This window comes from Caretta caretta, chromosome 2 (assembly GCF_965140235.1).
Source record: "Caretta caretta isolate rCarCar2 chromosome 2, rCarCar1.hap1, whole genome shotgun sequence".
Taxonomy (NCBI): Eukaryota; Metazoa; Chordata; order Testudines; family Cheloniidae; genus Caretta; species Caretta caretta.
Window position 1 is genome coordinate 5408069 of NC_134207.1, and position 22615 is coordinate 5430683.

The 22615-nt window shown below is 45.1% G+C and overlaps 1 protein-coding gene across 6 annotated transcripts in view; it reads right to left on the reverse strand.

Annotated features, from left to right (window-relative positions):
- RHPN1 (rhophilin Rho GTPase binding protein 1) overlaps positions 1-22615 on the reverse strand; it is a 93650-nt gene that overhangs the window by 20634 nt on the left and 50401 nt on the right. For 3 of the 6 annotated variants that reach the window (XM_048841813.2, XM_048841818.2, XM_075124897.1), the window contains 9 exons: positions 20895-21013; positions 14950-15078; positions 12026-12055; positions 10028-10103; positions 9226-9303; positions 7894-8018; positions 6806-6972; positions 5927-6114; positions 2815-2971 (listed from right to left, as the gene is read on the reverse strand). In XM_048841813.2, coding sequence (XP_048697770.2) covers positions 2815-2971; positions 5927-6114; positions 6806-6972; positions 7894-8018; positions 9226-9303; positions 10028-10103; positions 12026-12055; positions 14950-15078; positions 20895-21013 — 1069 coding nt within the window. The remainder of the gene's footprint in view (positions 1-2814; positions 2972-5926; positions 6115-6805; positions 6973-7893; positions 8019-9225; positions 9304-10027; positions 10104-12025; positions 12056-14949; positions 15079-20894; positions 21014-22615) is intronic. The other 3 variants (XM_048841815.2, XM_048841817.2, XM_048841816.2) reach the window with 2 other exon arrangements.

Genomic DNA, 22615 nt, shown 5'->3' on the forward strand with positions numbered 1-22615 from the left:
GATCTGGAGCAACAGAAGGGCTTAAAAAAATAATAAATATTAATAATAAAATAATAATAATAATAATAAAGCCAGTGTGTTCCCAGAACACTAACTGGAAGCTCCTGCTGAAGCCTGTTTAATCTGAAGTCAGCCAATGTCATGATGGATACTGATTCTTTCTGTGCAAGTACTGTACCAGTCAGGGATTAATCTTGGCATAAAGAGTTTATTGATGGCTTGTTGCACTGGCTAAGGATGTGTTACTCTGAACAACAGAGCTAGATTATACCTAGGCTGTGGCATCTGAACTGCAGAGGCATGCTGCCTTCCCAAAAGCCAGAATGGGCCTGATGTGGCAACGTGGGGACTCTCCTGTTGATTCTTGCTTTCCCCCTCCGCCAGCTGTTACTGTTAAGACAGTCAGTGCGAAAGCCACACACCATTTGAGTGCTTAGAAAAAGGCTTGCTTTGCCCCCATTGCCCTATAACGATGCCAGTCATTATATCCTCCTCACCTGCTACTCCTACAGCCTTCTCCAAGCCTTCCCCCCCCCCCCATCATCACCCCCTATTCATGGAGCTTCCTCCCAACTCGGGCCCACTAACCCAGCACCCTCTCCTCATTCCGATTGCTAAAGACTCGCTTTCTTCTGAGACACCCGTGTGGAATGAGCCAATAAAGACAACCTTGGGGGGCAGGAAGAGAGAGAACAGACGACAACTGAACCAGATACGTGCACACACCCCTGAACCCCAACCACATTGCTGCAAACCTCTTCCTTCCTCACCTTACCCCTCCCTATCACTTGTTAGGCAGTACTCCACAAGTGGGATTACAGTGTAAGCTTTTTGGGATAGAAACCAGGCCTGACTATCCTGTAAAGCCCATTGGGTAGGCCCCACAGAGACGTGCGGACTATAGGGGGGGCGGAGGGGAGGGATCCTAGTCTCAGCTCTCACCAGCTGGTGCTGTGCTGTTTCCTTGGGCCTGCAGGGGCCACTGAGGGCTAGGCTCTTAATCACCATATTGTCAGCGCCACCCCCCTCTCCTGCTGGGCAGGAAACAGCAGTGGCAGCCTGGGCCAGAGCCAAGTGTGGAATGCACCAGGCCCCAACCCCTTGTTTATCAACATGCTCAGCTGGCTCTTGATCGTCATACTGGCCGTCGGTGAGACACACCACTGGCCAAACCCTGCCAACCTGACCTGAACCAGAGCGTGTCAAGTTATTTGCATACCTGACTCAAACCCCACATTTGTAGTCGGCTCCTGTTGGTTTGCAAGGGTCTAATCCCCCGTTCAAGTTCTCCCTCTGCTTGATGAGAGGAAGGGATCTGAACAGGGATCTGCCATCTCTCATGTAAGTGCCTGAACCAAGAGAGTCACTAACTCTTTGTCATGCCCAATTAATATTTAAAAGATCCAGTCATTTAATTAAAGTGGAATAACTTCAATAGCAGAGTGAGGGAGACCTGCATCAGAATACCCTCTAGGCAACTAGTTTGGAGACTCACCTGCAAGGTAGAAGATCCCTGTTCAAATCCCTTCTTGTCAGGCAGAGGGGAGACTTGAACGGGAGGGAGTCTCCCACATTCTGAGTGAGCACATTAACCATAGGGATAAAGGAGGTTTTCCTCCATCCCACCCCCGCTGTTTTACATGGAGTTAGGCAGCCTCTGATGAGGCTCCACATGCGACCTAGGCGACCAAATGCCGGTCTCGGTTAGTAATTCAATAACTGGGGGAGAACAGGAATTGAACTCAGAGGGGGTGGGGCTTAGAACACACCCCTCTTTTTGGCTTTGTGGACCCCATTCTAAGGTACCTATCTGATCATTCGTTATATAGGCTTTGTAGATCCCAGCCTTGTTCCTGTCATTTTCTTGGCACCCCGAAGTTAGGTGTTGTGATGCTCAGTGTTGCAGTGTCTAAGCCCCTTTTGTGGAGCTGTGCCATTGTAAAAATATTACTTACACCTTGATTTTTGAAATGTATGTTTTCTGAAATCAGCTGTTTATATTACTGTACTGTCTGGAGGCCCCAAACAAGATTGGTGCTCCACTGTGCAAGGCACTGTGTATATACACATAACAGACAAGCCAGGCAGAAGGTAGCAGAAAAGAAATATTCTCCTTTTGACAGATGGGGAATGGCGACAGAGATATTAAGTGACTTGCCTCGAGTCACACAGGGAGTCTGTGTCAGAGCTGGGATTTGAACTGAGGTCTCCCAAGTCCCAGACCAGGGCCTCACTGAACTTTCCTCAAGCTGTCTCTCTGTACTGTCCTTACCCCTTCACTCTGAGGGCACAGTGCACCCACAGGCAGTGCTAGGTACAGAATGCTAAGTGGAATACTTCTTATTGCAGCCTTAGAGATACCACACTGATTGGCAAGTGCTGGATCAACACTCCACGAGCCCTCTCCTCGCTGTTTACTCCCATGTCTCTGTTGCAACTCTGAAACAGAGAGCATATTGCATTCCTATTGCACTTTTTAGCCAGTGCTCTCAAAGACCTTTACAAACATTGTACAAGAAGTAGGCAGGCAGTGTATCAAGTTTACCTCCGCTGCACACCCTGTCCCCAGTTTCAGATTAAGTGAGGTTTCAGATAGTTCTGTTTATGTTAAGTGTCCAACAATGCATTATGCTTCCTGCACTGTTATTTTTGTGTCCCCCTCATTTTTGCTCATGTCCCACATTTGAACCTTGAGGGGCCAAGTTCTGAGCTGTTTCTTTGATGAATGCTACAAAAAGATGTAAGATAAACAAGCGTTTAGGTGAGAGCACAGCCGCCTTTGGGCTGCTGGTCAGCTGTAGGATTGATACTCACAAGGGCAGTCACAAAGTGCAACGGCAGCATAGTAGTGGGAGAGGGCCTTGAAATGCTCAGATTTGACATGGACCATGGTGGCCCATGAGAAAGGTACATAATCCTTCACATGAGCCTGGGTCATGGTCTGATGCACCAAGGAGTAGACTTCTTCAACCTGCAACCATCAAAACACACGTTATTAATGAGAAGGTTCCAATCAGACAACAGTCTAACTGTGAGGCTGTGGATTAAGAACAAAAGAACGGTCACACTAGGTCAGACCAATGGTCCATCTAGCCCAGAATCCTGTCTTCCGACAGAGGCCAATGCCAGATGCTTCAGAGGTAATCAACAGACCAGACAATCATTGAGTGATCCATCCCCTTTTGTACACTCCCAGTGTCTGGCAATCAGAGGCTAAATAGTCTTCTGAGGGATGGGGTGGAAGCCTCATCGCTTGAGACAAAGATTAGAGTGGCCAAATCAACACAAAACATTTGGCAGAGAACAATCCTGTACTAGCAGGGAGTGGGTCAGGCAACCTAGCAGGCTTTTTCCAGCTCTAACTTCTGTCGCACAACTACTTGTGTTTGTTACAATAAAACGCAGTACAATTAAAATCATAACAGTACGTCAAACTTATATTACATTTTTATCTCTAGATTTCAAAGACTGTAAAGATCATTATCCTCTCTTTATGCTTCGGAAAACTAAGTCACAGAGATGTTAAGTGACTTGACCAAGGTCACACACAATAAACCCCAGGTCTCCTAAATCCCAGAACTAAGGCAGTTTAGTCCCTGACTTGTTCCACCCAGTGCATTCACAGCAGCTGAAGGAACAGCATTAATAATCCCAAGCTAAGATATCATCCTGGCTTCACCCCGGAGCGTCATCTTAGTAGAGCTGTAAGACTCTTCAGAAATTAGGGACGGCTCTATGGAGTCATAGCTGGAGAGCGAGCATCTTTTAAACAAACAATATATTCTTGGTCTATATTTAGCACCTGGATGGGAGTTTAACATCACATGTGGATAGCATTACTAACTGCTGTGGTGCAAAGTGGAATGATTTAGGAGCTTAACCACTGTTTATCAATAGAATTAGCAAATTATCCTTAAGTAAGATTAGAAAATGAAGTTATGTCACCACAGAAACATAGGAATGGAAGGGACCTCAATAGATCATCAAGTCCAGCCCCCCTGAACTGAGGCAGGACCAAGTAAACCTAGACAATCCCGGACAGGTGTGTGTCCAACCTGTTCTTGAAACCCTCCAATGATGGGGATTCCACAACCTCCCTTGGAAACCTATTCCAGAATTTAGCTACCCTTATAGTCAAAATCTTTTCCCCCAAAATCTAACCTGAATCTCCTTTGCTGCAGATTAAGCCCATTACTTCTTGTCCTACCTTCGTGGCCACGGAGAAAAATTGATTACTGTCCTCTTTATAACTGTCCTCTTTATAACCTGTCTGAAGGTTTATCAGTTCTCCCCTTCCCCGCTTCTCTCAAGACTAAACATGCCCCCCCCCCCGCCTTTTTCCTACTATACACACACACTAAACCTTTTATCATTTTTGTTGTTCTTCTCTGGACTCTTTCCAATTTGTCCACCTCTTTCCTCGAGCATGATGCCAAAAATTGGACATAGTACTTCAGCTGAGGCCTCACCAATGCCATGTCTGACATGACATCCCTGTTAAATACACCCCAGAATGATATTAGCCTTTTTCACAACTGCACCACATTACTGCCTCACTCAACTGGTGATCCACTATAACCCCCCGTTCCTTTCAGCAGTACTACCACCTAGCCAGTCATTCTCCCATTTTGTATTTGATTTTTTCCTTCTTAACTGTAGTACTTTGCACTTGTTTTAACTGACTTTCATCTTGTTGCTTTCAGACCAATTCTCCAATTTGTCAAGGTGACTTTGAGTTCTAATCCTGTCCTCCAAAATGTTTGCAATCCCTCCCAACTGGGTGACATCCACAAATTTTATAACCACCTTCTCCACTCTGTTACCCAGGTCATTAGTGAAATATTGACTAGTACTGGACCCAGGATCAGACCCACTAGATATGCCTCCCCGCCAGATGGCCAGCAAGCCATTGATAACTACTCTGAGTATAGTCTTTCAACCAGTTGTACACCTGCCGTATTGTAATTTCATCTAGACCACATTTCCCTAGTTTGGTTATGAGAATGTCATGTGCAACTGTTAAAATCTTACTAAGATCAAGATATATCATGTCGACTGCTTCCCCTCCCCATTCTCTAGCCCAGTAGCTCCTTCAAAGGAAGGCATTCATGCCAAGCCAGTATAATCCATTCCTTATAACCTTATTATCCTCTAGGTGCTTACAAACTGACTGTTTAATAATTTGTTCCAGTATTTTTCTAGGTATCAAAGTTTGGCTGACTAGTCTATAATTAATTCCCTGGGTCCTTTTCGTTCCCATTTTTAAAGACAGGTACTATGTTTTCCCTTCTCCAGGCCTCTGGGACCCCACTCATCCCCCCACACGTTCTCTTAAGAGCACAAGAACAGCCATACTGGGTTCATCTAGCCCACTGCCAGACACTTCAGAGGGAGTGAAGAGAACAGGGTAACTGAGTGATCCATCCCCTGTCACTCAGTTCCAGTCACAAAATTGTTTCAGCTAAGGACTCATGTGTGACTTAGCCCCAATTCTTGCAGAGGATTCTTTATTTTTTGGAAATATGGATTAAGATTTAGCAATATTTACAACTGCTCAGCTCACTATTCAGGCGTGGAGTACCCAGGAAACGGATGGCTGCCCCTCCCGACAGCGGTGACTAATGGTTGCATTTCACCCAGTGGGACAACGAGTGTGCACAGCCTGCAGTGCCTCCCTTGCTCATTGCAGCAATGACAGCTCCATGTAGTCCCATCCCATCCCACTGCTTCCCCACAGGGAATGCCTCATCCCTAACTCCAAGCCAGCTGTGCTTCCTCCTAGATCTCCCTTGCTCAAGGGTTCTGCTTGTCCCTCCCTGCTGGTTTTCTTCTCTTCCCGCCACACCCCAGACAGCTCTGCTAAGTAAAGCCAAGAGATATGGGCAGCTTTGCTGGGTTCAAACAGAAGCTGTGCAGTGATGTGTACCCTGGCTGCTTCTTGTGCAATCTGCAGCTGAGTGAAGAAGTCATTCTGGGCGCTGGTCAGGGTGACCTTCTCAAAGACACACTCCTGCACCTGGGCAATCATCAGTCTCACAAGCATGTTCAGCGAGGCAGTGCTCATGTCCAGGCTGGGGGCGTTGGAGAAGTTCTCCTTCAGGTAGTTAAAGGCACCTGCATGAATAGAAGCAGCTGGAGAGAGACATTGCGAAAGGCCCTTCTGCTTACAACTCTAAAATCAAGTGGAGGACTGGCAAATGTAGGTAGGAGTGAGCATCACCTCCTCCACTCAGTGGGATTAGCAGAGCAGTAGATGATGGCCATTGATATGCCTGGCACTTCACATTGTTAGGACTCATTCTCAGTGCTCTCCAAACTCTGCCTGCCTCGCCTCGGTACATTGCTCCTGCCTGCCTCGACTGTGTGTGCTCTAGAGACTCCATCAGTGCTTAAGCATCTCTGAATCATGGGTGACAGCTGATTAGGATGTGCTGGTGAAGCCAAGGTCTGATTCTGGTAAATGTGTGCAGCTGTCCAGAGGGCTTAGACTAGAGGCAATACCAATCACACATGCCTCAGAATGATGCACTTTCCATACTGGTCATGAGGTTTTCTCACAGGGTCAGGACTGAGAGACGCATTAGCAAAGCTTGGGATTTGGTGGGTTATTATTCCGGTTCTATAGCAGAGCAGGGGGCTACAGATCAGGATTAGGGGGCATCGGCCAGGCTCAATGCACCTACGAAGCATACGCTCAACTCCAAAGTCTCTCACTCGAAATGAGCAACAATTCCTCCTGACATTTTTTCCTGAAAACAAAACAAAAACAAAAAATCACCAAGAAAGCTCCAAACAGCTGACTTACCGGCTGCCTTTTGAAAAGCATCTATAGCCCGGTCAATCCCTTGCAGGGTCGTGCGATCCTGCCTTGCCCCAATCTGAGTGTGCAGAGCTCCAATGTTGAAAAGCACGCTTCCCTTCTCAAAAGCCAGAGCGCGCTGATGGGAAGGGACTCCAGTTAGTGAGTCATACCTAGAGACAGAGGGGAGAAGACAAATGTGTAGCTTAAAATGCAGATTTTCCAGTTTGCACTGGATACCACTGGAGCATGATTTACAAACCTACCAAAAGTGGAACAGCCTTTTCAGCAGCTTGAAAAGCACCCACTTTCAATGCCTATATTGGTAGAAGGGCTAGCCACAGAGATGAGGCCTGAAATTTCATAGATTCCAAGGCCAGAAGGGACCACTGTGATCATCTAGCCTGACCTCCTCTGTAACGCAGGCCAGAAAACTGCCCCAAAATAATTCCTAGAGCAGATCTTTTAGAAAGGTATCCAATCTTGATCTGAAAATTGTCAGCAGTGGACAATCCACCACAAAGGGAACAATGCCATTGCAGAGTGTTCCACAAGGCAGTCTATGCCTTGGTGCCTGCCAGACCCGAAAACATCCAAACAAGATTTGGCATGAACAAGGAGACCTCTGGGGCACTGATGTTTAAAAAACACAAGCCTCTCTCCATTTATTATGCTCTGGATTCCTTTGCTGCTCACTGTGTGTTCATGTTTTGCTCAACTTGAAACAGAAACTGTGAATGCTGTGATCACACTTTGCATTGACTGTACATACATCACATGCTGGAAAGGATTTCAAAGCACTTACAGACAGCAATGAGGTTACAATGCCTTTAAAGATACATGACCATTAAAATCCCCATTTTGTAGACTTCACTGAGTTTAAGTGATTTGCCTAAGGTCACATGGAATGTAGTGCTGGAACCCAACTTCTAGTGATGAGGACAGAGAGAAAAGGCCAGATTTTTGAAATACTTCAGAGGAACAAGGTCTAGAGAAGGCCTAGGCATCTAGATCTATTTAACCTCAACCCCAAAATCAGCAATATTAAGACTACACACACAATTAGAGGTCAGAACAAAAAACCCCTCACTAACCAGTGAAAGAAGACACCCAAGTTTTTATTGGGAGGGAAGAATCTGTTATCAAGAAAGTAAAGCTGGTTGTAATATTCCATCAGAAGTTCTAGCCCCGCTTCATTCCGGCTGGGAGTCCGCATGGCCTGTGGAAGAGGAGGGAAAGGAGTAAACACATGCAGCTGTGGCTTTTAGACATCAAGAGGGGTGAAACAGTGGCAAGCGCACCAACAATTAACGTGAAACACTCCCTGCTGATCAGAGAGAGCATAAGCTTATGCGTCACTCATTGCCACTTCAGCACTATTCTGAGGGCACAGAAGTGGGATTTAAGAGGTGCAGAGGCCTTGCCTTTGGCATGGGGGATGAATTTCATCCTATATGAACATATCCGAGATTCTTTTCCCATGATAGAAAATAACAGTACACCTATACAGTGAATGAGGTAAGGATCCCAGAGGAAAAAAAATAGAATATGATGATGATTCAAGTCTGTGCTCTGTGCATTTTGATAAAAGAGGGCTGAAGTAAGATTTACTGGCAAAGCATCTCCTAACTTTTGAGTGCTTGACTTTGAAACCTTAATCTCCTTTTAATATAAAATGTTTGGATCTAACCATATAGGTCTATAGTTGGCACCACTTCACCCATATGATGCCTAACATGAGAGGAAAGGCAAGTGCGATAATGTCCAGCTCTGGGCTGGATTATTAAGACTGACCTCAGCAAACTGAAAGCTAAGGGTGTTTTTACTGCAGCCTTGCTGAGGCAACTACATTAATCTACCAAAGCTTGGGAAAAACAGGAGATCTGGTCAAATGCAGGTGTGGGAAGCAGCTCAAAGGTAATTTAAGGTGACAGGTTTTAATAGATATGGGGTGGAACCGTAGAGTTCCATTATTAATTAACAGATAAAAAATTAGTCTTTTTCCATTCTAGCACTTTTTCCATTCAGCAGCCTGCCATTAAAAATCGGCTCGCTTGCAGTCTTTGGCACGCCTGCCATAGGTTGCCGACCCGTTTTAGATAAATAATTCTGATGGTTGAACCATGGTCCAATTTTAATCTTTGCTCACTATGGCCCCAGCCCTAAAGCTTGACTCACAAGGGCAGACACTTGCACCAACATAGTATTTTGTAACCTATAAACTGAAGCCGCAACATTTTCAACATGTGCTCCAGGGAGTTCCATACCCCAACGATATAAAGCACCCACAGCGCTACAGAACAGTTCTTTAAGATAAGTGTCAAGTTCACCCATAGAAGAATTAGTGATTTGAAAAGAAGCCCCGTTTTCCTCCTGAATCAGCCAAAACAGGTGGATTTTCCTTTTTAAACATGAGGCGCACAAACCTGCCGCAGCTCCATGAGCTCTTTGATTTCCTTTTCAAATGAGATGCCATCTTCCCCATAATGTTCACAGATGAGATCCTGGAAAGGGGAGGGTAAGGGGAGAGATAGGGAAAAAATATAAGCTTTTGGTTTAGTTTGTTGGGTGACTGATTTCTGTGGCTACTGAACAAGCAGCTCACCATCTCTCTTAGCAAAGGAGTAGATGCCTTTTGTAAACACATGGCAAACAATGCCAGGAGACAGCTCTGCAGTTCTACCACACCCCCTAACCCTGCAAAGCTTCAAACAAAACCATGTTTATGCACAGGGGCTCCTGGAGAACTGGTTGGGCTCCCATCCACAACAGATTTCAGGAGAGTTTGTTGGTAGCTTTTCCGCTGCTTTCATCCCCTCTGTAAGTAAAAGCCCAGGGGATGTGATCTGGCCTATTATTTGCGAGGCTTTATAAACTGGTGTTACTGCAACACATAGGCCTTTTGGCAATGGGTCCCCTATTCTTTGCAAACAACTCATCTCAGACCTGACAAACTCACTATATCAAATACATTACTTATAGGGTATTTGTCCATAAAGGATAACATGTAAGGTCTCTGTTGAAAACTTGCAACTTACTGATATTCATAATCATGGCATGATGTGCGTACATTCAATATTTAAGGAATAATGTAACTATACTGAAGTTTATGCCTTTATGTTCTTAAGGTTAAAAGGAGTCAGCAGGATGACAGCTGACTCATACAGGTGGGAGGTGCCACCCCACCCTAGTCAGCATGTCAACTCAAATAACCTTAAGCAGGCTTACCTTTAATGGGGTCATTAAATCCATTTCCTTAGTCTCCTTTAGCCCTAAAGGAATCATAGGGACGCTGATAGATTCACTAAAACAAAATATGACAGACAAGCAAAGTTTATATTTCCAGTTACTATTATCTTATATGTGTAAAGGATCCTCATGCTTCAGGCCATAAGTAGTCACCAGCTGGGGTCAGGAAGAAATGCTACCTCTGATTAGAAGGGCAAAAGGTGTAGTATGTGGGTTTTCACTACTGGCCGGTGTCTGAGACTAGTCGGGTCATTAATATGATCCGTTGGGGCATTTCTTATATTCTTCTCTGGCCTACTTCAATGGCAGCTCAAATGCTATAGGCTCGAGTGCCTCAGGTTAATGGTCACTTCACCACGGTCCTGATTAGGATTCCATTAAAGTTGAAGACAAAACTCCCACCTGACTTAAAAAGGACCAGGCTGTGAGGGAGCACACAGAAGCCAGACACGAACGTTCTCAGCTGTGATGGTAGTTTTGAAAGAACTCACAGCAGGAACAGCATTTTAGTTTATGAGGGCTTTGGGCTCACCCGTAGGTCCCGTCATGATTTTCAGTGAATGGGTAAGGATCTAGTGCTTTTAGGTTGCACTTTTAAATTTTAAAAAAGCAGCCAAAAGATCAGAAACTGTATTGGCTGCAATGGTCTAAGGTGTTTTAATGAACAGCTCTTGGGAGACAGGCAAAGATCAGGGATCCAGCAACTCCTGGGTTCCAATCCCAGTTTTGACACTGTAAAGTGACTTGCCAAAGGGGGTGGAAGTTAGGATGGCTTAGGTTCCTGCCACCTATAAAATGGGGATATAACATTGGCCTACATCACAGGATCAGTTAATGTCTGTAAAGCACTCTGAAGATGGAAAGTGTTCATTAATATGTATCTTGTAAATGGTTTACAACACCAACATTTAAAAAGAGGATTCCTGCCAAGTAGTTTAGGGCCAGCATTTCAATGGTTACAAGATAACTATCAAGCCAGGGCTGCCTTTTAAAATTTGAAAAATCTGAATTTTAATTCCGTATCTTTATAGCAGCAGCAGGTCACGGTGTCTGCAGCACATGATAGCACCTTCGCCACACTGCAGTTTGGCAAAGAGACCACCCCAATCTAGATTCAGATCAGTTTGCGCAAAGCTCAAGTCTCTTCCTATAGTGGGCAGGATCTGAACACTAAAACCAAGAACTCCAATGCTGGGAAAGTTCAGATTGTGACCTGGATACCAAATCTCCATATTTGGAAGCATTTGCATCCAGAGACTTGGTTTTGCCTATTAGAGATACAGGGACCAATTCTGCACTCAGTGCTGTAATTCCACTGACTTGTAGAGTAACTCCTAGTAACCAGGTGAGAGAGCAGAATCAGGCCCTCAAAGTACAGCCCTCGATTAGCAAGGTTTGGTTTGGGACCCTCTCCCCCATCTCTAGAGAGAGTATTAACCAAATACAAGTGTCCCTTCGAAGTCCACACTTATATCTGCAAATAAGATTCCCGTACAGATGAGAAAGCACAGCAAAGTGAGCTCTGAGCAATTATAATCCCACTTCTAGCTGCTTCAGTGATGGTCCCTTTGCGGTGTAAATCAGTAGATTGAGATTTTTCCATCAGATCTCCTCTTTTGCACATTACCCTATCAAACTACAACTTGCCTAATGGACCTACAGTTGTTTATTTAAAGTTAGGAATTTATCTAATCCTCTTTACAGGGACATGCTAGGCAAACACACAGAGCCTCCCAAAGGACTGGTTCAAAGAGGCAGGAAAGGCAGTGGAGTGAGATCTGGAGGGGGTCACACAGGGTCAGGACTATTACAATCCATGTTTACACAATAGCAGGTTATTTAACCCAGGTCTGTCATTAACACCAAGAGCTTATCAGCAGTTTCTGAAATATCACATGGTCATGAAAAATGAGGGGGGGAGGGCAAGGGAGAGGGAAAGAAAAACAAACATGCACAACTAGGTCTGTTCATACTTACTCAGTCACTGAATAAACAGCCTCCTGAGAGCTATAATGAGTGTGGAAAAGGGGTTATCACTTTTTCCTCTAATGAGATTTCAGTTTGATCCAAAATGCCACAAAATAAACTAAGAGGGTTTTGTTTGGTGTTTTTTTAAAACTACAGAAAACAGGGCCTTTGAGGTCAGTTATGAAAACTAAGTGGCTATGTCTACACTGGCAACTGAACGACAAAACTTTTGTCTTTCAGGGGTGTTTAAAAAAAAAAAAACACAGCCCAAAAGACAAAACAGTTTTGCCAACAAGCAGTGCCAGTGTGAACAACGCTTTGCTGGCAGAAGCACTCTCCTGCCGACAAAGCTAACGCCGCTTGTTGGGGGTAGAAGTTTTTTGTTGGCAGGAGAGCCGACAAACAGTGGCTACACTGCGCGCCTTTTAGCAGCACAGCTGTAGCGACACAGCCGTGTCACTAAAAGCTATGTAGTGTAGACATAGCTTAAGGGTATGTCTTCACTACGCAGCAGCGCTTTAACGTGGCTGGGTAGTCGTGGAACCAGCGCTGGGAGAGAGTTCTCCCTGCATTGTAAAAAACCCACCTCCACGAGCGGAGTGGCTCCCAGCACTGGTGTCTATACCACCACTTTACAGTGCTGAAACTTGTAGCACTGGGGGGGGGGGAGGGTTCACACCCCTAAGCGAGAAAGTTTCAGTGCTGTAAAGTGGGAGTGTAGATAAGGCCTAGAAGTACTTGCCAGGAAGTCACGCTAGCACAGGAGCAGAACGATGTTCCCCTGCCTGCCTGGGGTGGTTAGGAATCACCTGTATCGTTTACTAATTCGGATGACAGTCAAGGGATAGATTCTGCAACCTTTATTCACCTCAAGCAGCTTTTATGCAAGTACCCTCAATTCAGCTGCCCTGAATCAGGTGAGTAATCACCTGACCAAGCACTAAAGGGGGAAAAGGCTGCAACATCTGGCCCTTTGATATTAGTGGTTGCATACCACTGGGGAAGAGGAAAAAACTCCACAGTCTGATATGGTTAGCTGCATTCAGAGGCCACCACGTGGCCCCTGATGGGAGATGAGGATGCTCAGCACATTGCAGGGGTGAGCTCATGGTGCTTCCCTACATTATTAAATCTAGCTCGTGTGTGCCCAGCATACAGGCAGGCCACCAAGTCAAACGCTGGGGGAAGAGGTTCTGTTTTACTTTCACTATCTCTATAATGAGCTGCAAACTGAGAGCAGCTCATACTTGACCATGGCTTTCAGGCAACCCTCTTGGAGCATAAAACTTCCCCTCTGCTAACTTCACCCTATTCGAAACACAAGTATTAGGAAGGGCCAAGGGACATCAAGACAGCTACACAGGCAGCACCCGCTGAACTGCTGTATAGCGAACCAGGGTGTGCGCCTACGTGAGGGGGGTGCATGTCAAGCTCGGAGACTGCTGCAGCGTCCCTGATATTTAGACCTCAGGCAGTGCTTCCCTTCTCACCCAGATAAACAGCTCCGCTGAGAAGTCCCAGCATGCCAGCTTGCTGCTGGCTAGGGTGCTAGGACTACCTCTACTGTGAGTCAAGCAGATGAGGTTGCTGGGTAAGCATTTCACAGCAGCCAGGCGCTGCAATTAATAAAAGGTCTGGCCTCTTAAACAAAATCAAATGGGGAAATAAACGCATGTGAATAATCCAGTTCACGAGAAGCAAAGCAGCAAGAAAAGGAGGCTAAGCACGTAGGGAGGAATGTTTTTAATTACTTTCATTACACACTCAAGCTTCACTTGCAGTGCAAATCATGTGCTGTGGGGGATTTTGCTTACATACCCCGCAGTTTGAGGAGAGATTATTTTTGATACATTTAAGACCTGCATTCCTCGTCCTGTATCAGCCTTCCATACCTGTAAAGCACCATCCATCTCAAAGCACTTTACAGACATTAGCTGATAAAGCCCCAGTGTTATCTCCATTTTACAGATGGAAAAACCAAGGCAGGGAGAGAATAGAAAGGACACCCTCAAGGCTACAGAGCAAGCATTGGAAGGGCTGATCCAGACCCCAGATCTCCCAACTCTCAGTCCTGTGGTACCCACTGGATGGAACACGGAAGCGAGACAACACTGACATCCCAAACATGCAAACAGCAGGAACTGTATTAATAAGGCCAGTGCAATCTCCCCAAATCTCAGCTTCCTTGCCTGCTGTATTCCAAGTAGGTGCAGAGGTATAGTTTGTGTGGGAGAGCATGTAGGGACCCTTGCTTGTATGGGCAGCTGTATATACAATATCTATTCACAGACCATATCCACTTCACCCAAAGCCACACACCCACAATGTCTACTGTGAAGGAGGTATGGGGTAAGAAGGCCTCTCCACAACTTTCCTGAGGAATGGGCCCCAGCTTCCACTGTGCAAACGTACTGAGGCTTACTGCAGCATATTGCTAGCTAGGTATTTATATTATGCCCATCACCGTGGTGTCTTGGCACCTACTTGCCCAGCACACCTGATTTTCAAGGGCTTTGACCAGTGTTCCTTCTAATTTTTTAGATCATTGTGCAGAAAGAATTTTGTTACGTGTGGCGGGGGTGGAGCCAAGGGTTCGGAGTGTGGGATGGGGCTCAGGGCAGAGGGTTGGGGTGCAGGGGGTGAGGGCTCTGTCTGGGGGGTTTGGGGTGCAGGCTGCACCAGGGCTGTGGCAGTGAGAGAGGACTCCCACCAGCCCTCTCCCCGCTGCAGCAGCCCCAGGCTCGGAGGAGAGGCACCTCTCCCTGCCGCAGCTCTGCACACTCCAACTTGTTCCCCGCCCACCCTCTACCTCTCTCTTCTCCAGGCCCCTTAGAAGGAACTTAGGCTTTGACCACTTTCTCCATTTTCCTGGGCCCTGCAACTCTAGCAACCTTCTTGCTCAACTTGGTGACCCACCTCCCCATACACCTTACCTGTCATTCTGGTATACGTCCACAGAGCTGTTCAGTTCTTCTAGTTCTTCCTTCAGTAACTGCAGATTGGAATTAACATAGCTAAGCTCCAAGGCTACTGTTTCTTTTACTTTGTGATTACTTGTGGCCCTGAAAATAAAAAGGAGACAGAGCACAGGAGGAATTGTCTTAGGAAGTGGTCCACAAGATAAAATCCACTGATCTACCACATTCAAACCACAAGCCTTCAGCTCCCAATAGAACGACATGCACCACTTTATGCCTATAGGGCATTTCAGAGTCTCACAAGGTGCCTTCCAAACTAATGAGTTAAGCTTCCGAATACTCCAGCAAGGTAGGGAAATATTATTCCTATTTTAGAGTGAGAAACAGAGACCCAGATCTTTGAAATGAGCTAGATGCCCAGATCTCTCTCTCTGGGTCAGTGACAGAGCTAGGAGAGAACCCAGGAAGCATGCCTGCTCTTGGACTCCTGCTCTAACCACTACATAATCTTTGGTATTTCCACTGAGCTTCACAAAATGCATTTTAGAACAAAAGCTTTCCAGAGTCTGAAGGCTTTCCACCTACGATCAATGATGATGGAAAGATAGGCGTTAACAGGCAGAGACGGAGAGGTTAAAAGAGAAAAGAGCAACTCTTGAGAGAGGGCGGGGGGTCAGGAGGAAGAAAAGGCTCTGACACGCAGCTGGGCCTGCAGTGGGACATAGCATCCTGACTCCCTTCTGATTCTCTTAGGAAATATTTATTTCTAGCCGTGTCCCACGCCTAGCAACTAGGACAGTGCCCAGCAGCCTCAGTGGTGTGTTCTGCTAGGGACAGCAGCAAAGCAGCTTTCAGACTGCCTCCAAGTGAGGCTGCACACAATCTCAAATTGGAGTCTTTAGTTTAAAAAGTCAGACAAACATAGCCAAGGATTGGTATTTAACTCTGTGGGAGCCTCACAGAGTTCCACAGTGTGGTCTAGGGCAGTGATTCTCAACCTTTCTAGACTACTGTACCCCTTTCAGAATCTGACTTGTCTTGCATATCCCAAGTTCCACCTCACTTAAACTACTTACTTACAAAATCAGACACAGAAATACAAAAAGCGTCAGAGCCCACTGTTACTGAACAATTGCTTACTTTATCATATAATTATAAAATAAAATCAATTGGGATGTAAATATTGTACTTCCATTTCTGTGTAATACTTGAGCCTGGTTTTCACTTGTGAGCCTTGTCATTCGGCAGCCGGAGAGCAGCAGCTGCTGGCTGGGCACCCAGCTCTGAAGGCAACGCTGCCGCCATCACCACAAGCAGCGCAGAAATATGGTATGGTATTGCCACTCTTATTTTTGCACTGTTGCTGGTGGAGGCACTGCTTTCAGAGCTGGGCGGCCGGAGAGCAGCAGCTGCTAGATGGGGCATTCATGTTGTTTGCAGTGCGGGAGGATTATTTTTTTTAAATCCCACTCTGGTCCCACCCTGCAATACTCATGCCCACTCAGTCCCGCATCGTTTGTTGAATTATCTTGCTCCTGCTATTACGGCAGCAGGTCCTGCAGGACCTCAGTCCTACTGCAGGGCTCTAGAGCCTGTTACAAAACTAGGCAAATATCCAGATGAGCTGATGTACCTCCGGAAAGACCTCTGCGTACGCCTGGGGTACACATACCCCTGGTTGAAAACCACTGGTCTAGGGCCACACAATACATGGGACAGGGACAAGCTCAACTTTTTTTAAAAAAAGAAAAAGAGAAAGAAAGAAAATGAAGTTTCCTGACATTTTAAAATCATGCTTTTTTCTGCCACATAACATCAGGTTTGAACATATGACAGAATGCAAACTGGAGGGGGATGGAGTCAGGGAACATGCTGGGCCCTTACAGATAAGTATGAAGGCATACTCTTATTATCATTAATTATTCTTAACACACTAATGCCCAGAGTCCTCAAGCAAGATTGGGCCCCATTGAGCTGGGTGCTGTATGAAAGAAAAACAAAAACAAAAAAACACCACACTCCCTGCCCTAAAGAGCTTACAATCCAAATAGACAAGAGAGGATGGGAAGGGAAAGAGAGGCTCTGGAAGGTGAAGCGAGTAGCCCAAGGTCACAGCAAGTCAGTTGTAGAGCCAGAAACAGAACCCAGTTCTCCTAAATTCTAATCCAGTGACCTTCCTATTAGAAAAGTTGTCGTCTTGTCCCTATATGCATAACCACATACAAAAATTACTAAGAGAACATTCAGGTTGCAAAGTCAAGCCCTCATGAGTTAGAAAACATCAGAATTAAGCTTGCCTGTGCCTCCTTATTTCATCCCTTTGTGTGCATGCACCATGATTAACCTTGGCAGAAGTCAATTTGGTTTTTTATAATTTTAACAGATGTGTTTATTTTTAAGCATTTTTTTTCTATTTATCAATTTAAATTTTCTTAGTTGTGAAAAATTATGGGGGAGCAGATAATGACAACTGATGTTGAGATTCAAATCTTAAAACACAAACATGTTTAAATATACAAAGTAAATATCTTTAAGTTCAAACAACATTTTTTCTTTGCCTACCTCTAAATATCTATGATTGATGGACTTTTTGCTGATGTGTGTGTGTGTATGGTGAAATTGACATTTACCAATAAAACCCTAATCCTTCCACACGGAATTATGAGAGTCTTTAATTACATGATCGTACACTATTTTTTCAACAGGACCCCTGCCTTACTCAGTGAACAGGATGGGCCTGCTCTGGGGATTAGTCTGTAGGACCTCTGACTTCATTTGCCGCAGTAGTTAGAAGGTGTGTGGTGAAGGAGGCAGGGGATTTCAGGAAGATAAAGCATGGTCTCTCAATCAAGGCACTGAATGCTTTCCTGGAGAACTGGATTCTGTCCCTGCCTCTGCCACAGAGTTCCTGTGATACTAGACAAGCCAATATCTCCAATACAGGCTCAAATCTTATTCCACATACACACTTTCAACCAAGATTTCACACATACTTCATTTTTAGCTCTTTTAAGTGTAATTCTTAGATATGAAAAGTGCAGCTTTTCCAGTACAAATAGCAACATATTGCAGCTCAAAGCCTGTTCTTTGGTCACTCAATAGCAGCATCCTGCTGAATACCCTGCTTTCTCTCCCATGTATTTTACATCAGCAGATGTAAACATGAAGGATGGATTTAAGCTGCAATGAGTCACCTGCTTTGATGAGACAGCTTTTCAAACCAATTGCACCTTTCTCATTGGCTCATGAGAAAAAAACAAAAACAAAAGAAACAGGAAGAGAGAACCTGATGGCAGGGGAAAGCTGACAACACCCAAATTGTCTGCTGAAACATGTCCTAGTCTCTCACCTTAAATCAAGTTGGGCCTCTATTTAGCTGAGTGCAGTCAAAAAAAAGGACACGGCCATACTTCAGCTTGGCTCAGGGCTAAAGCCTTTTCAAGCCTCTGGCAAGTTGTGTTCACAAACACCACGATCCAGTAACAGCTAAAACAGGGGTCTGGAAACTTTGACCCCAGGGCCAGATCAGGGTTGCAAAACTGTATGGAGGGCTGGTAGGGAAGGCTGTGCCTCCCCCAACAGCCTGGCCCCTGCCCCCTATCCGCCCCCTCCCTCTTAACCAGGATGGATTCATAACGAAAGAGAGAGACCTTGTTTTGTGAATGAAGAATTGGTTGGGGGGGGGGGGGGGACGAGGTTGGACATTTGAAAACACTTAGCTCAGTTTTCACTTGCATTTTTACATCTAAATGTTTACTCCCAGTGAATTTTGCTCATAATTTTTTTCAGCTTTGGGAAAAGTCAGCCTTTTAAAAAGCCAAGTGTATAGGTTACAGGTCAGACTATATTCTGTTTGCAAATGAAATTAAATTAGTTAGGCAGCAGCACTTCAGAAAGGTCTGGTATTGAATCTATCCATCTTAGTTAGGACATGGCACCTTCCATATATTGGTGTAACCCCCTAGGTATTGGCCAAGCATTCATTAAGGGTGAAATTTACCTTTGTGCAGAAAGTCAGCACAAGGCCGATGCACAGCTTAAAACAGTTTCTAGTTTTCATACTCGACGCTGCACAAGGGTACATTTTGATTTCATTAAGAATATACCTTATATAACCATGAGTCTTGATCAATCTGAGGAGTTATCAAATGTTTGCTTAGTTAATTCTTTGTACAGAGATATTAAAAATATGGTTTATTGCCAACCCCTTAATCGCTTCAATTACTTTGCTGAGTCAGTTGTATTTGAACAAGACGGGAAAAGACTTTCATTGCTTAACTGTCTCAGTCAGTTTATTTATCCATCAAACAAAAGCTACTACACTGTCCAACAAAACTGCATTTTATTTCAAACACACCATTCACTGTAGCTTCTTAGGAAAGAGGAATGACACTCCAAACAGATCATTTTAAGGAGTATGGTTCTGTCTACAATGGGAACTTGTCCTGACTCCAACAGCTAATGTCCAGCCACCCACATAGCTGAAACCCTGCTTAACAGTAAGCTCCACCAACCAGTACTAATCACAGCTTTCCTTGACTACATTTTGGGTTTGCAGTGGTAGACGAGGCCTAGAAGTCTTCAGTGCTAAACATTGGAGAACAAAAAGAAAAGGAGTACTTGTGGCACCTTAGAGACTAAAATTTATTTGAGCATAAGCTTTCGTGAGCTACAGCTCACTTCAACGGATGCATTCAGTGGAAAACAAGGTTACATCCTTAAAGCCATGGAAAAATAGCAATATTTTACTAAATGACTTTTAATTTCAGCTGATTTTATGAGTAAAGCTTTGGTTTTCCATTAACTCCAAAACTTCATGAAATCTTGGATGTCCTGGCCAACCTCTGCTGAGAATGGACCTGTTTAATCTCAAAAACAGGCTCACCAAAGAAAGTTACCAGTGGGAAAAGTGTTCAAACTGCTGATCCAAATGTTTCAGCAGCCTGAAAAAGAACAACAGAGTGTTTTGTTTTCTAACTTAGCCCAGGTGCTCCTCACACTCCCCAACAAAGTAATTAAGTTGCCTGTGTTTTGCCTTGCATTCCTTCTAGCTCCCCCACCCTTTTTGCCCTATGCCGGATTTGAAATGCCTCTGTTAGGAGGATGGGAACTACTTGCTGTCCACATTCTTGGATGCCCTATGAATAGCAGGTATCATCACTCTGATTCATGATTTTGATATAAACAGCACACCTAGGCATAATCCTGCTTACATAGAACATTTCTCCTTGGTTTTATGAAGCATGGTCGTGCAGAAAAGGACACAGCAAGATTTCAAGTCTTTTAATTAGATGAGGCATAACATCCAGGAGCAGACGTAGGGCTTGTCTATATGGTGGGGTAATGAGCACTACGGGGGTGTGATTTCAACACACACTAACGTGTTATGCATTAATTGGTCTGTGATATTGCTGGTGAAGACTAAGAGTTCCCTAGTGAGCAGCAGCAGGGTCTACACAGACCAATTAAAGCACAACATATTAGTACGCTTAGAAATCACTTCCCCCTGGTGCGCATTACCCCACCATGCAGAAGTGGAGAGTGAGAAGTGGCCAGAAGTTGAAGCCACCAGTAAAGCGTTATCAGGGCAGCAGTACAGCACAGGGTTATGTTCTTCCTTTCTGGTTTCTAGTCATGCTGCAAAAGGAGGTAGGGGAAAAGACGTAGCCACACCAACAGACTCATAATTAACAGGGAGAGTCTTAGTCAGTCACCTTATCTATCCCCCAATTGACCAGTATAGGAAACAATGACAGAATATCCAGAATATACTCTTCCCCTCTCCAATACACGTAGCCTAGTAACACCAAGTCACTAGTCTTTGTAAGCGAGCAAACTGACATGTTTCTAGTGCAAGTCATTGTCTCTTGCTAGAGAGGAGAATAATCAGCCTAAACCAAGAAGCAATTCAGAATGCTAGCACACAGGTGTTCTAGCATTGGAGATGGACCAGTGCTCACTTGAAGAGGTTTTCTGCCCCAGCTCGCATTCTCATCTCCTTGTTGATCTGTTGGTTAATTCGTGCGCGGCGGTGCTGCAGTTTGCTGCGCTGGGTCTGTGCAAAGGGATCGCAGCCCTGCTAAGAGAAAAAAGATTGTCACAACATATCCTGTTCAAACAGAACATCTTCACCAAACTTAGAACATCCTTTCTATCCCAGCCTCCTGTACCACGAGCCTCATCTGTTTCTTTTTCAAATCTGCTCTGGAGAACCATTGCTTCTGGACAGCCCACAAGCAGCGAGTCAACAGATAATAGCTTAACACAAAAGCCTCTGCTATTCTTTCCTCCAGGTTTGATCATCTTTCTTTGCTTTGTGTCAAAGTGCCGAGGACAATGACATGGCTTAATAATAAACATATATGGTGTGAAGTGTAGTTTTAGTTCATAACATGTCGACACAGCCGACGTTAAAGCGCTGGGAGCGCTGTCTACACTGCCACTTTACAGCGCTGAAACTTGCATGGCTCATGGGTGTGTTTTTTCACACCCTTGAGAGAAAAAAAGTTTCAGTGCTGTACGTGGCAGTGTAGTCAAGGCCTTAGCTCCACTTGCACGTTATACCGCAATGAAGCCACCCAGAGCGCTCTAACTCACTCCCCATCCACACTGGCAAGGCATGTAGAGCGCTCCAACTCCCTGGCTAGAGCGCTGCCGATACTCCATCTCCCAGAGAGGGATACGGTTTCCTGCGTATTGGGTGAGACGCTACAGTGTCAGTGTGAACGAGGGCTTATGTTACAGCGCTGTGATTGCCCTCCAGAAAGGTTCCATAATCCCATTAACTGAAGTGGCCTCTCTTGTTTTTGTTGTGAACTCTGGCAGGAATGTGGAAGTGGCCCTTTCAAAGCTCCAATTTGGAGTGCTGGCTGCTTATCAGCTCAGAGAAAAAAAAACTAACAGCTAATGTTTGCTTTCAGTGAGTGAGAGAGAGGCAGGGAGGGAGGGGGGTCTGTACTTACAAGACAGCATACTGACACTCAACACCCCAAAAACCCACTCTCTCTCCCCACACATACACACAACACACTCCCCCCTCCTCCCCATTTGAAAAGCACATTGCAGTCCCTTGAACGCTGGGATAGCTGCCCATAATGAACTGCTCCCAATGCAGCTGCAAGTGCCGCAAATGTGGCCACACCAGTGCGCTTTCAGCTGTCAGTGTGGACAGACTGGAGCGCTTTTCCTAATGCAGGTTTCAGAGGAACAGCCGTGTTAGTCTGTATTCGCAAAAAGAAAAGGAGTTCTTGTGGCACCTTAGAGACTAACCAATTTATTTGAGCATGAGCTTTCGTGAGCTACAGCTCACTTCATCAGATGTATACCGTGGAAACTGTATACATCCACGGTATACATCTGATGAAGTGAGCTGTAGCTCACGAAAGCTCATGCTCAAATAAATTGGTTAGTCTCTAAGGTGCCACAAGAACTCCTTTTCTTTTTCCTAATGCACTGTACGAAGGCTGGTTTAACCCAAAGCGCTCTACATCTGCAAGTGTAGCCAAGCCCTTAGCAAACTCTTGTGAAACTATCTGCTACCTACTGAATAGTTCAGTCCCCCTCCCCCTTTTCCCTTTATCTGCACCATTCTTAGAGATCTGCATCTGACCCAGACAGCAGCTGAAATATTCCAGCTATCATTTAATTACAATTACTTGCTCTCCCTTAGCACTCCTTTCTA